This window comes from Anabrus simplex, chromosome 4, assembly GCF_040414725.1.
Source record: "Anabrus simplex isolate iqAnaSimp1 chromosome 4, ASM4041472v1, whole genome shotgun sequence".
NCBI lineage: Eukaryota > Metazoa > Arthropoda > Insecta > Orthoptera > Tettigoniidae > Anabrus > Anabrus simplex.
Window position 1 is genome coordinate 40893503 of NC_090268.1, and position 17864 is coordinate 40911366.

At 39.6% G+C, this 17864-nt stretch overlaps 1 protein-coding gene across 1 annotated transcript in view; it reads left to right on the plus strand.

The window, feature by feature from the left end:
* The window catches only part of LOC137500452 (mitochondrial adenyl nucleotide antiporter SLC25A23-like), a 142049-nt gene that overhangs the window by 35136 nt on the left and 89049 nt on the right, over window positions 1-17864 (plus strand). The window contains exon 3 of the mRNA XM_068227344.1: window positions 7173-7340. Within this exon, the coding sequence (XP_068083445.1) occupies window positions 7173-7340 (168 nt within the window). The remainder of the gene's footprint in view (window positions 1-7172; window positions 7341-17864) is intronic.

The window sequence follows — 17864 nt, forward strand, 5'->3', positions numbered from 1 at the left end:
CCAATCCATATTCCACATTAAATTTGCCATCACGTCCACCAAACCAAAATTTACAAACAAACACCACTTCTCCATCTCTACCTTTCAGCAATAAATAAACACACTTCATTACCAACCGGAAACTCCATCCAACTCCGCAATAATTCACTTACACTTAATATTCCCAATCAACTCTAAATTATCTTGCTATATAACACTTACAACTTACTCCATAATTACCCTATACCTATTATACCAACACATACCACCATCACCATCAAGTTCACTATACAAACACACCAATTACAACTTCAGCTCCACCTCATATACCACCTCTCCATCTCCAAATTTCAGCAATAAATAAACACACCTACATTCAACCATGCTTAATCAATTTAAATACCTTCCACATTAAATTTGCCATCACGTCCACCAAACCAAAATTTACAAACACCCAAATTACATTACTACATACCAATTTCAACTTATTCCGTTAATTCACTATACCTTCTATACCAACACATACCACCATCACACTCATCCTATTACCCATCATAACAAACCATCAAAAACCATCTTACCATCAAGAACAGCAATCCAAACAAAACACTAGCCCTAAATTACTTGCTAGCTTTACTTAGTTTTTGACTCCTAGTTACTATACCTTCTTCTCTTTTATCTATCTTCCCCCATAAATCTTTTAAGCTCCTACTTCTCTCTTTATGTAGAACCTTATTTTTATTGATTTCCTCACTCTTATTAACTTTCTCACTCTGCACAATATATTCACTCCCAGTTGGTCTTAAACAGCCCTCCCCACTGGACTCTCCTCTTATTTCTCTACCTAATTCTCTGGCCCACATTTTCCTTTTCTCACTGTCAGACCAAAACTCGTTCAAACTTTGTTGCCTTCTCCTTTTTTCCTCCGGACTTAATTCCAAATTAAGATCACTCAACTCACTGTTTCCCTTGTTCGCACTGGTTCCTGGACTTGCCTTTTCATAATGTCTGTCTTCTCCGGCACTCGTTTCAATCTGTTCTCCTATATCACTATCTTTCACTTGCCTATCATCACCACTATTCACTACACTTCTCTCTTTTTCTCCATCTTGTTTTATCTTCGTTTCTAGGTCTATCAATCTATTCACAGATCAAGTTCTGCTCCAGTTGCTGCTTGACACCACTAGATCTTGTCCTCTGATAATTGCTCTCAACCCTTGTAGTCTAGCACGTATCACATGTTTTTTCAAAAAATTTTCATTCCTGATCACTTCAGCTCCTACGTCCCTCTTAATCCATATTTTCCCCCTCTGCATATTAACCCACATTTCCAACCACAATATCCGCCATCAACATAGAAAACAGTTGTACCTTGATAAGCCTGTTGCCTCTAATTCTTCCCAATCTCTGCACATCTACTTGACTAAAATTAACTTTCATTTTCCCCTGAATTAGGTCCACTACTTTATAAATTGTAAGCACTTTGTCCTCACTCTTCCCCTCAGGCACACCATATATAAACAGGCAATTCTTCCTTTGATTTAGAGTGTTGGCTTCCACTTCTGCTTTCAGTTTCAGCGTCTCCTCTTCTAAGTGACCTATTCTCTCCCTTAATGCAGCAACTTGAGTATTTTTTCTCACTTGCGATGTTGTGTCGTCTGCCCTTTCTCTGAACTATGCCTTCATTTTTTCAAATTTCCTGGTTTGCTCTTGGATCATATTTTTGAGTTGCTCAAAGGGGCAGACTTCTGTGAACACCTCTTTTACAATTCTTCTAATTGCTTCCATGTCTTCCCGGCTCATATTTTCGCTGGAAGCCAGACCTGGGTTCAGCTCGACCCCCCCCAGTCCATAGCAATACTATTATCACCGCCGCTGCTAGCATTAATTTTCCTTTCGTTTCCATTTCCTTATTACGCCCTCCTGGTTTCACTTCTTCTTTCTTTTTTCTTCCCTGCCATCCTCCTATGGTCGCTCTGTATTGCTCCACACCAATCATTGCCAGTAAACTCCTCGCTGCCTTCCTGTACTCAGCACCTGCACTCCCTTCTCCCACTCCTGGGACCTTTCACTCCATACGTCTGCACCCGTCAGTGGCTTAGGCTGAACTGTAATGCTTCTTATGGCCATACTGTTGCAGCAGGGGATTGTACAGAAACCTAAATTAGGACATTATGCTTCTTGCAATAAATTGTCCACTACACCTATTTTCTATCTGATAACACAGAAGAGATTTTTTCTCATCGGGCTGAGTGGCCCAGATGGTTGAGGCACTGGCCGGCCTTCTGACCCCACCTTGGCAGTTTCAATTCTGGCTCAGACCGATGGTATTTGAAGGTGTTCAAATACGTCAGCCTCTTGTCAGTAGATTTACTGGCATGCAAAAGAACTCCTGCAACACTCAATTTCGGCACCTCAGCATTTCTGAAAGCTGTAAAATTAGACAATTATTATTATTATTATTAGGTTTTCCTCCACAGCATTTTATAAATCTCTGACAATGAGGTGAATAATGGACAAATTCCTCCCAAAACGTACAAAATAAATTCAGTATTTGTCCATCTGTTGGCAAAATTTTTGGAAGCTTATATCCCTGATGGCAAAGTGTCAATGGATGTGAACCATCCATACCTACCAAGAAAACAATCGCATTTCAGAATGGCATCATACAAATTATGCAAAGCTGAGGCTGTTTATATAATATGATCGGTTTCCTTGTGTATCATAATGAACAGCTGTAAAAGGCATAACATGGTGCAGATTCTAAATACTGTAAATATTACCTGTAGTGTAGAGTAATATCGTCCATGTGTGTCACTTATGAATTGTAGGTATATAAACTTGATCCCTCAAAAGCACTAACCAACATAACAGAAAATTTCATGAGTATTATCATTTATTAAATTGTAAATCTTTTATGTACATGTAAACTTTGTAAAGCTACAATTTACATATACAGAAACATTTATTTCCAGGCAGAGATTGTTAGTAAACTGCCTAAAATATTCAGGTAAAAGTTACTGTATAAATGAAAACCAGAGATTTGCTATTAGGAAAAAACAAGCTCGATATCACAGTGTGAAAGCACTTAGTACGCTCTTGCACAAAGTATTGAAAAATTAAAGTAGTAGGATTGTTAAACAATTAAATACATTATATTCAAGTAAATATTTCTCTTGATATATGATTCTTTTTAATCAAGTAATTAAATATTTTCTTCAATCAATGAAAACGCTCCCACCTGGGAGTGAGCCGATGTGTACCGAGCTCCCCGCTTAAGGGATCAATGACCATCTCTCTGACTTCTATATCTTGGACACCAATGATATTGAAGTTATGAATACAGTGCACTCCCAATAATTCGCGTGCGGTTAATTTGCTTTGCGGTTAATTTGCAGGTCTCGAAAAATTATTTTTAAAAATATTAATTCTTATACCCACTCATTATCACACTGAGTAAAATTATCTCTGCCTAGTTTAAAAGACTTTTAATGCGATGCACGGAGACAAAATCATTGATATTTGAGGAGACTGGACTTCGTAGCTCTACGATGTAGCAGGCCTATATGCACACTGCTGCCAGAATGCTGCAAATTTGGAAACATTCAAGCATGATGCTGCGCATGCCACAGCATAGATTACCGTAATCTTGGAAGCAGAGACAATGAAAGAGGAATGCACTCGAAATTTACCCTCCCCACAGCCCAAAGTCGCGGAACTGTAAGCCAAGTGAGGGGTTGGTGCGCTGGCAGCAAGTGTATTGTAGGTTACTGTACTTGAGAAGTGTGAACGGAGTGCGGAAGTCTTTTTGCAGTTTCGAATAAGTCAGTAGTAAGAGTTTTCAATATGAGTGGTCGAAAAATGAAATAATAATAATAATAATAATAATAATAATAATAATAATAATAATAATAATAATAATAATAATAATAATAATAATAATAATTTCGTGTGGCTATTTCTAGCCGAGTGCAGCCCTTGTAAGGCAGACCCTCCGATGAGGGTGGGCGGCATCTGCCATCTGTAGGTAACTGCGTGTTATTGTGGTGGAGAAAAGTGTTATGTGTGGTGTGTGAGTTGCAGGGATGTTGGGGACAGCACAAACACCCAGCCCCGGGGCCACTGGAATTAACCAACGAAGGTTAAAATCCCCGACCCGGCCAGGAATAGAACCCGGGACCCTCTGAACCGAAGGCCAGTACGCTGACCATTCAGTCAACGAGTCGGACATAATAATAATAATAATAATAATAATAATAATAATAATAATAATAATAATAATAATAATAATAATAATAATAATAATAATGTTATTTGCTTTACGTCCCACTAACTACTTTTTAAGGTCTTCGGAGACGCCGAGGTGCCAGAATTTAGTCCCACAGGAGTTCTTTTACGTGCCAGTAAATCTACCGACACGGGGCTGTCGTATTTGAGCACCTTTAAATACCACCGGACTGAGCCAGGATCGAACCTGCCAAGTTGGGGTCAGAAGGCCAGCGACTTAACCGTCTGAGCCACTCAGCCCAGCGAAAAATGAAATATAAAAGTTCAACTGTCAGTGAAAAACTGAAAATTATAGAAAGACTGGAGAAAGGCGAGGCGTCATCAAAGTTAGCCTGCGAGTTTGGTGTGGGTGAAACAACAGTGAGAGACATGAAGAAGCCTTCTGCTAATTGTGATCGTTCATCATCCTAGAAATCAATGAGAACATCAGACTACGCAAATCTAGACGAGCCATGATATGGTGGTTTAATAAAAAAAAAGAGTGGAAGGTATTCCTGTGTCTAGCCCAATGTATGCTGAGCAAGAAAAACATTTTCATGATGCTCTTGACTTAGAAGGCGATTTTAATGCATCTTCTGGCTGGCTTACGCGGTTTAAGAAACGCTGCCGAATACAAGAAATTGCTATTCACGGAGAGCGTGTCAGCGCAGACACGGGTGCTGCTGAAAAGTTTGCACAGGAATTTCAATCATTCATTGAAAAAGAACAGCTTGACCTTAGACAAGTTTACAATGCAGACGAAACAGGGTTATACTGGAAATGTTAACCATCCTGAACATTAGTGATGCAACAAGAACGACAAGCCCCAGGCCACAAAACATCCAAGGAAAGAATAACCATTGTGGCGTGTGCTAACGCAAGTGGTGATCATAAATTAAAATTATTGGCGATAGGAAAATCCAGAAAAACCTTGTTGTTTTAAACGAGAGAATGTACCTTTGCAGTACTACCATCAATAGGCAGCGTGGATGGACACACAGATATTTAAGGACTTGTTTCACAATCATTTTGTGAAACAAGTGACGGCCTACCTAATTAAGCAGTCACTGCCAATCAAAGCAGTGCTCTTGATTGACAATGCGCCTTCTCATCCACATGAAAGTGAACTTAAAGAAGGTGATATTTACGTGAAATACCTTCCCCCTAATGTAACTTCTATTCTCCAACCTATGGACCAAGGCATTATTGCTGCTTTAAAGAAGAACTACAGGTCATCTCTGTTACAGCAATTGGTTGGGGAAGGCAGACATGAAAGTGAGGAGGATATTGTATGGAATTTGATGGTTGGTGAGGAAGACGGAGATTCAGATGATATTGAGTGGGGGAGTGATGCAACGAAAACTCTGAAAGTTTCCCACAGCCAAGCTAGTGTCTCTATAGAGACGCTTTACATAGAAAAAAGAGATGAATTTTCATTTTCTTGAGAAATGTACGATCCAAAATTAGAAAAAATGAACAATCGTCTAAGAAACAAAAAGTGATAACTGATTTTTTTTCGTTAGATACGAATGTTGGCGTAATCCACATGGCATTTTGTAATTTTTCTCTAGTGTGTCTTACAGTACAATGTGAAGTGTTATTATTATTTTCTGCTTGTTCATAAAATACATTTCATTATTTTATGGTTTTGTTCTTACCAGGCTTAAAAATGACTGCGGATAATTCACGGTTTTCAGTAATTCGCGGAAGTGCGTGCATTAATCACCGCTAATTATCGGGAGTACACTGTATACAGATTTTACCACCCCTTACGAATTTGACTCATATATACTCCTTTACAATGAAATATAGGAATTTTTACTAAAAAGGCCAAAATCAAAAACAAATAAAACAAAACATAAAATAAATTTACATTTATCAATAATCTTACGCTCCTGAATAAATCATCATTAGAAGGTGCACTGCAAAAATATGGACAGGAGTACACCATAATGAACACATCAGTAATACACAATAAAAACACAAGACTTACCCATAATACTCGAACAAAAGTCCATTTGGGAAGAGAGCAGAAACCCACCCATAAATTAAAAAAATGGTAGTGAATTCCAAGGTAACTACAGTAAATTTTGACTTAAATACCAAATGAAACACCTAGATTAAATATGAGAAAACTATTTAATAATTAAGAACTATCTTGATTAAATATAAAAATGTACTTTCCAAAAAATAAAGTTCTCAACAATTTTAAGAATATAATTTAAGTGTATTAGGTGAAATTAATATTTGTAGTATGTGATTAGATGGGATCCCATTAATTCCATCCACCCTATTCATTGTCACATAATTGCACTGTAATGCTATTCTTCTTGTTGATGGCAGGAAATGGTTGTGTCAATAATCGATTTGTTTTGTGTTTGTATGGAACTTTTCATTCTCACATAATTCCACTCTAATGGTTTTCCTAAGAGTTACAGTTATACTATTTCACCTTACATTTTCCTTTTTAAAGTAACCTTTAAATAAGATACATTGACAAAATCTAGATTTCTTATGAAACATAATAATCGTTAGATTTTCTTTTTTCATTTTAATGTATAGTCGATTTGACTTGTTCTGTTGGGTGACAAAGTGCAAATTCATGGTATATATTTATTTCTGTAACTCATTTTCCAAATCTCTTCCCATTAGAAATGTACACCTTGGTAATGCTATGCTGAGACTGAAATTACTTTTATTTTTGTCAGAGGTCTGTTTTCCAAGAAACATTTCTTGAGAAATGGGAATGTGAAACAAACAAACAAACAGCAAAGAAATTAATTTATTGCCCATATGTGGTCTTTGAGTAACAATATATTGAATACTATTCACTTCAATGTTGATATGCCTCTGCAAGTATCTCTTCTACCACTTTCCTCAAGTCTCTCTTTAAAAATATCTACCAATAATAATGTTCTATTTTTCAGGTCGTAAGAACTAGACTTACACTACGGAAAACAGGGCAGTATTCTGGTATGGTGGATGCTGCAATGAAGATGTACAAAATAGAAGGACGCAGGTGTTTTTTTCTTGGCTATTGTGCTAATGTAATAGGGATAATTCCATTTGCTGGTGTCGACTTATCAGTATATGAGGTTAGTGTATAAAAGATAATGTATAGTTCAGTAAGCAGATTTAGGTAATTCCAGTGAAACAAGAACTCTGTGTAAAGTGTTGGCCTCCAGATCCCAAGATTATGGATTCTAACCTGGCAGAGGTAGTCACATTTTTCAGGGGTAGAAAAAAAAAGTCTCTTTGTCCAGTGGCGTATCCTGGAATCTCCACCAAGGCATGCAACTAGTAACCATGCAGTAACACAATGTATTAAGTAAATTTCATTTCTACTCACTGTAAGTTTCTGGATTGAACGTGCATACACAATTCTTGTTTTCTGTTTTTAACTTTGCGGGGGAAGGGAGAGGTCTCCCGGCTTTAACTAGTTGAATCTTTTCATCAAATGAACGGCCAGTAAATGGCTTTTCAAACTGATTTACAATTATATCCGTTTTAGACTCATTCATCGTTAACATCACATATGCGCAAAATATAATAAAACACCGAAAACGACGAATAGCACAGGAACAGCACACACAGAATGAACTCACTAAGCAGCAAAACACACAATGAATGAACTCACTAGTTAGCCACAACTCAAGCACTGGAGGTAAGTTACCCCAGTGGCACTGGTCAGTTTCGTCACGTTGAGTTCTCCCTGGGGGTAATCTGTGGGTCCCGTTCGCTATAAACTTGGACATGCCGACTATCTCCAAGTTGCTAACAGATGGCAGAGGGTAGAACGTGTATAGGGGTGACGAAGTCTGACCAAGTTTCAATTGCAGTGACATCATTCGATGGGTTTCAGAACTATCTCTGCCACCGAATGCAATTTTAAGATTGAATGCCTTACATCCTTAACTCCTTTATTTGCTATATCTTTCTTATTAGAGTGGAATAGATGGCGAGACTACACCAGCACCATACGTAATCAAGTGACGGAACTAGTACAGCTGTGCGGCACTTTTGAACTTCTGAGAGATGAAATTGTTAATATTTGACTTGAAACAACCTAAAATCATACTTCAGACAGTTCTTTGTGTTATCATAATGCATGCAATGAATGCCTTGCATTCAAGGAGAATACGCCCCTGACTTTATCACTCTGTATCATATGAAATCAGCATGTGAAGGATCTCTAGTGACATATTCAATTTCTCCTCAAAAATTAATTGGAACTCAACAACAGGTCTGCCATTTGATAATATAAAACAGAACATCAAAATTGTCCCTCAGGCAGCCTAATCTGCATCAATCAAAGTGCCTGTACAAAATAGTTCAATTACTACTTTAGATTACTCTTGATCACTTTACCATGATACTTCATTCCTTAAGGGTCAGATGTTCTTCTAGATTTCATCTAAAAGGTTAAATGCAGGTTATCATTCCTGAGTCCACAGTTGGTTTGCATAACAAGCCATTCTCATCAGTCATCAGTCAGTCACCACTGATCTGCATGTAAGGCTGTTTACCGAGTCTTTTCTGAAACGATTTCAAGGAACTTGGAAACGAAAATCCACAACCTGTTTCCAGTTTCAACGGGGTTAGGAATGGAATGAATGAAGCTCCCATTTAACATGTAGCAGCGAGGATAGGAACTCTGCTGGATGCCAAAGCCTGTCGTACTCCTCTGGGGCAATGATTAATGACTGACAGATGAAATGAAATGAAATGGTATTGGAGAGTGTTGCTGGAATGAAAGATGACAGGAAAAACCAGAGTACGCGGAGAAAAACCTATCTTGCCTCTGCTTTGTTCAGCACAACTCTCACATGGAGTGACTGGTATTTGAACGATGTAGATATTAATTTCCATAGGGAACACGAAATATTTGTCCTGAATGAGTAAACTTATAATACCAATATAATGGTCCGTTATTGGACATTATAAATTTTCCGGCTAACTCATTCTTGGTTGCCTGCGTTTCAGCCCTATGTGCTAAGTTGGGCTCATCAGTTGGTACTTAGCACACCCACCAAGACACAAGGCTTAGAGCATACCATGAAGGCCACTGCATAGGCTACTTGAAGCCACCAGCAGTGCCAATGCAGTCTGAGAAACTTTGTCTCATTTCCAAAATTTATGCCTGCCTAGTCATCAAATGATGTATATATTAATTCCCATAGGGAACACGAAATATTTGTCCTGAATGAGTAAATTTATAATACCAATATAATGGTCCGTTATTGGACATTATAAATTTTCCGGCTAACTCATTCTTGGTTGCCTGCGTTTCACCCCTATATGCTAAGTTGGGCTCATCAGTTGGTACTTAGCACACCCACCAAGACGCAAGGCTAGTGCATACCATGGAGGCCACTGCATAGGCTACTTGAACCACAGAACCCAGCGGTGAGAGGCCAGCATGCTGCCACCTGAGGCAAAGACGATTTGTGTAGTCCAACAGCCCTCATTTTTGTCAGTAGTCTCCCATGGTCAAACCTACAGTTCAGCCTCACCGAAATATACCCTGGACCTGAACTGCCTTTTATCAAACCATTTAATAAATTTGCAAACATGTCTAATATAATCAGAAACCAAGCTTTCCCAGAGCTTATGTGCAGCACATCAAGCTGACTGGCTTGTAAGTAAGTAAATAAGTAAGTAAGTAATTCGTCTTTATTCATTGCGAAGTTAGGGCTCAAGGCCCTCTCTTACACTTAACCACAACATTGAAAATAATTAACATAAATGTATTTTTTAAAATACAACAAATAAAAAAATAATACTAATAGTAAATATGGAGATAGTAATAAAGGAAATAATTATAGAATGTACAACATGACAATATAAATGAACATGATAATAATTTTAAAACTAACACTGGTAATAATAAAAGAAGGAAACACAGTAAAAATCTATAACTAGCAAATACATTCCTAATTTTTATGAAAATAAGCTCATTCACGCACTCATTCACAGTACGCACATCGAACAAGTCAGCTAAAGGTATTCAGCAAGTGATTTCGGCAATCCAGCTTAAATCTCCTATGAGAATGTAACTCCCTAATGGTAGCAGAGAGGGTATTCCATAGCCTAGCGGCAGTGACTACAAAGGAGTGGTTGTAAGTCCTGGAGTGACTGAGAGATATTGTTAAACAGGAGCCAGATCGTGTATCGTGGTTATGATAGGAGGAGAGGTAATTAAAGTTTGATGAGAGATAATTCAGTACACGTGAGTCTAGAACTCCATGCAGAAGGGGCAACATGTGGAGACTGAGACGCTCATGAACACGAAGCCATGACTACTCCCTATAATAAGGTGAAATGTGACAATCATATCGCAGCTTAAATATAAATCGAATACAGGTGTTTAATCTCCGTTCAAGCATCTTGTTACTGTCTTGAGATATGTCCATAAGTACAGTGTCACAGTAGTCTAGAATGGGTAAGATTACGGATTTTACCAGTTGAATTTTAAGATTTTAGGAAATATGGTAGAGTAGCGTTTGAGAGGAAAAAAGGATTTCTGCACTTTATGACATGTATTTGTCACTTGTTTCAATCCAATTTAGTGTCCCAGTCATTATAACACCTAAGTTTCTTACTGACGTACAATAGGGTATGACAGTATTATTTAAAAATAATTGGGGGTAGATGTCTACTTTTTAACAAGTTAAGGTTTCTTTTGGTACCGAATATATTAGTCTGAGTTTTGTTAGGATTTATTAACAAGCTGTTATTTTTGGCATAGTCATTCAGTCGTCGTAAGTCAAAATTTACTCTGTCACTGGTTGCATCTATGTCTTGTGGATATGAGTGATAATAAATCTGAAGATCATCTGCATAGATATGGTACTTGCTCAACCTATGCCATTCACACTAACAACAACTAAAAGTGGTCCCAAAACCGACCCGTGCGGGACACCTATTGACTTGTTATGCAATCCTGAATACATTGTTCCTACTGATACTCGTTGCCGACAGTCTGTAAGGTAGGAGCTAAAAAATTTAAGAGATGTCTCATTAAAGTTGTGAGGATACTACCTCACTCCTCATTTCCCTAGTATGCCTCTTCAGTGATGCCTAGGCCATCTATGACAGCTGATGGTAGAGCTGTTGAGGATCCCAGCATCGGAATCGCTGACGGACTGAACATACATACTCATTAAATTTGGGACTATGGAGTTTTAGCAGTAGTAACCTAAGGCTAACTATGTCAAAGGCTCTGCTTAGGTCTAGTAGTGTTGCTACTGTCACATATCGTTGGTCTATTGCTTGTCTGATATCGTCCATAATACCATGACAGCATTACTGCGGGTTATGTCCTATTATCAAGTCGGATTGAAAAGGGTCAAGGAGGGAATTCTGGGTCAGGTATACAGTGATTTGTGCATGAATCAGAGTGCTTCTGCGAGGGGTGGTAGGATGGACACAGGGTGGTAATCTGATAGAGAATCCAAGGTAGTGTTTTTTGGGATTGGCCTTATTAGTGCGTCTTTCCAAACATTAGGGAATACTCCATTGGTCAGGCAGTAGTTGAATATGTGAGTCAGTATTGGCAGTACAGCCCCGACAATGTTTTTAGTTAATTTTATCAAGATACCATCATTACCTGTCGCATTGGAAGTGATAGAGTACAGCACACGTTTAACATCATTTGCGCTAATGGTGTGGAAAGAGAACTGGTCGCGCTCAGAACAGCATGCTGAGTTTGTGGGATTAGCTGGTAAAGGAACTGGCCCAACTTTAGGCTGAGAAAAGTAATCATTTAACATATCTAGAGATATGGTGGGAATGTGCTCTTCTACGGCTTTGCCTCTGCCCAAAGATCGTAGCTTCTTCCGTGTTTGGTTTAAATTATTATTTCCTGCTAACTGTTGAATGTAGTGGCGTTTACTGTTTCTAATTAGCTGTTTGTTTCTCAGTTTCCTGTATTGCTCAAAGTCATCTTTGTCACGTGTTCATCCGAATTGTCTGTACCAACGGTCACGACTGGCCATAGCAGATCTTATCTTGGTCGTCAGCCAGGGGGAAGGGGGGCGAGTAAATCTTACCTGCGTCTCCGGAGCATGTTTGTCATACAAGATCAGCACTAAGGAGTTGAATCTGTTAACTTTTGAGTCATGTCATGAAGATTACGTATGTCATCCCACGGTAAGTTATATGCGTCTTTGCGTAGGTCATCTACAGTAATTCAATATGCTTTATATCTCTTAAAATAACGTAGCGTGCTTTATAATTCGGTCCTTGGATAGAGTAACATAAGTACAATAAGTCATGAGTTGAAATCCCAGGAGCTGGGATCTGTCCGTGCTTAATGACTTTCTGGGGTTTATTTGCAATTATAAGGTCAATGTGTGGTCGAGTGGTCAGGGTAGTAGACATGGTTCGTAGCGTTAAGTGGTAAGATTTCCATGCTCAGAGCATGGAATATGTGTTGCAACTTATCCTATTTACTGGTTTTTTTGAACAAGTCAGTATTAAAGTCGCCCATGACTATGACATCTTCGTAGACCGAGATAAGATCTGTTAAAGCTGCTTCGAAGTCCTCTATTTGTCTAATATTAGGTGGCTTATATACAATTCCTATTAATATTTTCTCATTGCAGTCGAGTTCAACAAACATACACTCAGGTCGCAGGGGAAGGCTTGGGTCTGAGGTGCAGATAATCTTGCATTTTAAGTCATTCCTGTAGTAAAAGGCTACTCCACCACCTCGTCTGTCAGTGCGGTCATGTCATAAGAGCGAGTATCCGTCGAGATTTACAGCACAAGGTGGTTGTGTGTTTATCACTCTTTCCTTTGTTCACAGGAGCTACTACAGCAATTCTCCATTTGTTCATTATAGCTTCTTCATGCAAACAGAAATCTAACAAGTACTTCAGATATATCATATTTCAATCCATTAACTGTAATATATCCTGAGAAATCTTACCAGTACCGGCTTCATTTCTAGTTTTTTGTATCTTTTTGTAAATATCTTTGTAATCGTATATAAATTGCAGTGCTTCGCCAGTATTAGGCACTTCCTCTAATTGGACATTGTTCTTATATATTCATTTATCTTTACATATTGCTGACTAAATCCTTTTGCCTTCTGTAAATTCTCATATATACACACCCCATGTCCATGAATGTATATTTCATGTTTGTTGAGTATTCAACCCAAATGCTGGTTTGATTCTCAACAGCACTGTCATCAACTGTCAATACGGCCTAGGCATCACTGAAGAAGCATACTAGGATAACGAGGAATGAGGGATTTTCCTGTTACTTTCCTTGCTGAACCAGAAGTTACTCTTACACATCAGTCTGTCAAACCCACTGAAAAGCATGCACCAACTGAACCTATGAGCAACATTTACATACCATTCATGACAGGGAGTGGTTGCATAAGGAATAGCATTACTAGCATCACTCATACTTCAGTCACTTTCATATCATCAAAGCCAAGGATGAGACTGCGCCAGCTGAGAAAGTAACAAGTTTGTTCTAGCTCATGCAAGAAGACAAAGTGCATTGTAAATACTAGGTATTGCCAGCAAAGGCACTGTTCATTGATAATTCCTGGAATGTTCTACTTGGAACCTGTTTCTGCCTTACAGTGCATATACATAACGTGATGCAAGTGTAATGGACTAATATAACTTAGAAACAATTCTCTAAACCCATGGGAAAATAGTAGAAATATCAAGCTCGATTAGGTGGTGGTGGTGATGGTGGTGCGCAGGGACGTGGCGACCCCATTACTCAGTGGGAAACCACTGCAATCAGCCACCCGAGTATTGGTGGGAAAACCATACCTCATTGGGTTAGGAGGAAATGCCAACCCAAAACCCTGAACATCTGGGGTTGTCCCTCTGTGGTTAACAACCGTAGTTGTAAATTGGAGCTTGCTCCACCCAAGGTTAACTACCTTCAAAGGTCAACCATGGAAAGGTCTTTTAGGAAAATAATTCCACCGTCCTGTCCAAGAAAGCAGGAGAAGGCTACATTGGATTCGGTGGGTAGCCACCTTGAAGGCATCAACGAGTCGGAGCGTTGGCAATCACCCATTCCTATGCCAGCACATAAGAACAGGATCAAACAGGATCAGATCAACTACATTGCAACTTATAATATTAATTCTCTACTTAAAGCAGGAAAACTAAAGAACTTGACAGACAAATTAGATAAACAGAAAATTTTAGTAGCAGGACTCCAGGAGATGAGAAATACTACAGAAGAGCCATTCAAATTTACGATGGGAAACCTGGGAAATATGCCAGCGACACTGGCGTAGCCAAGGGGGGGGGCCCAGTGGGGCCGGGCCCCCCAAAAATATTTCCTGAAACTAGAGCGAGGATAAGCCGTTGTTTTACGTACGGTACGAACAATTTGAAAACGTACGTCGAAATGTTAATTTAACGTAGCGACAAAAATCTACTAGCAGGGCTCAATAGGACCACACATAATTCTCCATCTTTGTACTGCCTGAATGAAAGGAAGACACTTAGGATTGTAATGAGCGGGGATATTTTCCTGTAGAGGTCTCACTATTGAGAATGTAACCGTATGTTGAAAAATGTCAAGACATGAAGAAAGGGGCAATTAGCAAGGGATTACTCAGTAGGGGGCCGGAACGTGACCACCGAGATAACGGGGGTGACGGCCAGAAACAGTTGCAAGCTTACAACATCGTGTCAGCTTTTGCATATCGGTTCCAGGAAACAACAATGTCCCAGGGATCCTCGGGTTGTACCGTGGTTGAGAGATGTGCTGTGTTTAAGTTGCAGCTTTGGGAAGACTGTGTCAGGATTGTGAGCTGCACGTTAGCTCCTCATTTTATGTCATATAAGTAACTTTTTTTTTTGAAGAGGGACCGTTTTGTCACTGAGAAGCCAACACTATATGCATCCTTGGTAAGTTATGAAAAGTTTTTTTAAAATTCTTACAGTAGCAAGACAATCGCGAATGCGTGCCTAAGTTCGATAGGTAGGCCTATATATTTTGTCAAATGCCCGGGGACTGATTGGAACCTCAAATGGCACCATCAAAAGTACGGGTAACTATTTTGTAATTGGCGGGCGTGATAACTCAGTTACAATGGTTCTATCTTCTCATCAGGACGGCCAGGCTTGAATCGCAGTCGATGCATGAAACATTTTTTTAAATGGGAAGTCACGTTCTATTGATACGGATTCTACTTTAAACAGTAGATCCCGTCCCTTACCCTTCCTTATACTTATGAGCCAGAACCGCATCATTTGTGGTGGTGTATTTTGAGTATCCAACCATTATTCGGACTTACCTGGTGCCTAAAATGGTGAGTGAATGCAGTGGCGTACCCACAAAATCATTTTAGCGGCCAGTAGTGTGGATACAATTTTTCCTTGGAAGGGATTGTGAAAATAATTTTTATTTATTATTTAGAATTTGCTTTACGTCGCACCGTAGGTCTTATGGCGACGATGGGAAAGGAAAGGAAAGGGCTGAGAGTGGGAAGAAACGGCCGTGGCCTTAATTAAGGTACAGCCCCAGCATTTGCCTGGTGTGAAAATGCGAAACCACAGAAGACCATCTCTAGGACTGCGGACAGTGGTGTTTGAACCCACTATCTCCCGGATGCAAGCACACAGCTGTGCGCCCCTAACCGCACGGTCAACTCGCCCGGTGGATATGAAAAGAAAGCAGGTTCTACCGAGTGCGGTGACGGATCTTCAGTAGATTTTGTTGGTTTTGATTGTTACCATGTACAATCATAGCTTCTGTATTCTTAACATAAATCGGCTGCATTACTGAAACTGTTCGTAAAATTGATAATATCGTTCTTCGTTTGTGAGGAAGTAGAATCTTCATTTCATTTGTCTTCTTAAAAAAAGGAGCCACTTTGGTACTACACCCCGTGAAGGTGACTACCTTCCAGGCCGAAGATATTTAGATTACGGGAGATTCAAGGAAAACTCTACTGCACCCAAAAACAAGCCTGTATCCTCCTCATCCCATGCCTTTCTTAACTCTGTCAGTGCCGGGAATCGAATGCAGGATGCCTTAAGTCAAATTCGAAAATAAGGATACCTAAAAGTAACCAGCCGGCCCCGCGGTGTAGGGGTAACGTGCCTGCCTCTTACCGGAGGCACCGGGTTCGATTCCCGGCCAGGTCAGGGACTTTTACCTGGATCTGAGGGCTGGTTCGAGGTACACTCAGCCCACGTGTTTATAATTGAAGAGCTAGCTGACGGTGAGATGGCGGCCCCGGTCTAGATAGCCAGGAATAACGGCGGAGAGGATTCGTCGTGCTGACCACAAGACACCTCGTAATCTGCAGGCCTTCGGATTGAACAGCGGTCGCTTGGTAGGGGCTCTTACGCCGTGGGGTTTGGTTTGGAAAAGTGAACAGAGAAGGAAGTGACACCCCTGCAAGGCTCCTTAGCTTCCAGCTAGTTCTTCTGTCCGGCCTCGTGCACTTAGGACAGTAAGAAAACGTATGCCTTAATAAATGCTCCTCATAAAACCTTTGTAAATACTAACTGCATCTATTTATAACAAAAATCACAAACGCCTCCTTTTCATGTGGCTCAGTTGGTTGAGTCGCTGTCCTTCTGAGTCTGAGTTCGCAGGTTCAAACTCCGGCTTGGATCGGTGGCCCTTAAAACGGTGTTGAAATGGCAACAGCTCAGTGTCGTTGGTTTCTGGCACGTTAATAAAAATTATACATACGAATATTAGCGTCACAAAACTCTAACTTTATACTACTATATTCTGTATCCCAGGCTTGCGTGGAAAAGTAATTAACAATTTACTTTACGTCGCACCGACACAGATAGGTCTTATGGCGACGGTGGGATAGGAAAGGCTTAGGAGTGGGAAGGAAGCGGTCGTGGCCTTAATTAAGGTACAGCCCCAGCATTTGCTTGGTGTGGAAATGGGAAACCACGGGAATACATTTTCAGGGCTGCCGACAGTGGGGTTCGAATCCACTATCTCCCGAATGCAAGCTCACAGCTGCGTGGCCCTAACCACGTTAGAAACTAATAGGACAAGGTGAACCCTACATAGCATATGTTGTAACGTGTATTTTTCTTTACCGACTAACAAAATATCTATACCCATACCCTTTACATTATATATATATATGTGTTTGTTTATTTATTAGTCCCTTCAGTACAGTGGCGAAGTTAGGGCTCCAGGCCCTCACGTACACTTAACCACATACTAATCAGAATCTTAAATAAAATAATGAGATACTTAAAATAGTTAAAACTACATAAATTAAGAGAATTGAAAATAAATTTCTTACTGAATTAATATTAGAACTAATTAATATTAAAAACTCTTAACAATGGCTAATCCTCAGGAACGCACACATTCATACTTCAACCATTCAGTCAGCTGTCCTCAGCAGGCAGTCTCGCCAGGTGACCTTAAATCGTGATTTAAGAAAGCTAGTTTCTCTGACCTGAACTGGCAGGGAATTCGATAATCTGGCGAGTCACCACAAATGGTCTATTAATTTTTATTTGTGCGGCGCAGTGGAATAGAAAGAATGCATCTTGAACGTGTATTTAAGTTGTGAAATAAATGATAAAAAGATGAATTTAGAAGAAATATACAGTGACTGACTTTCAGCTACCACTCTATAC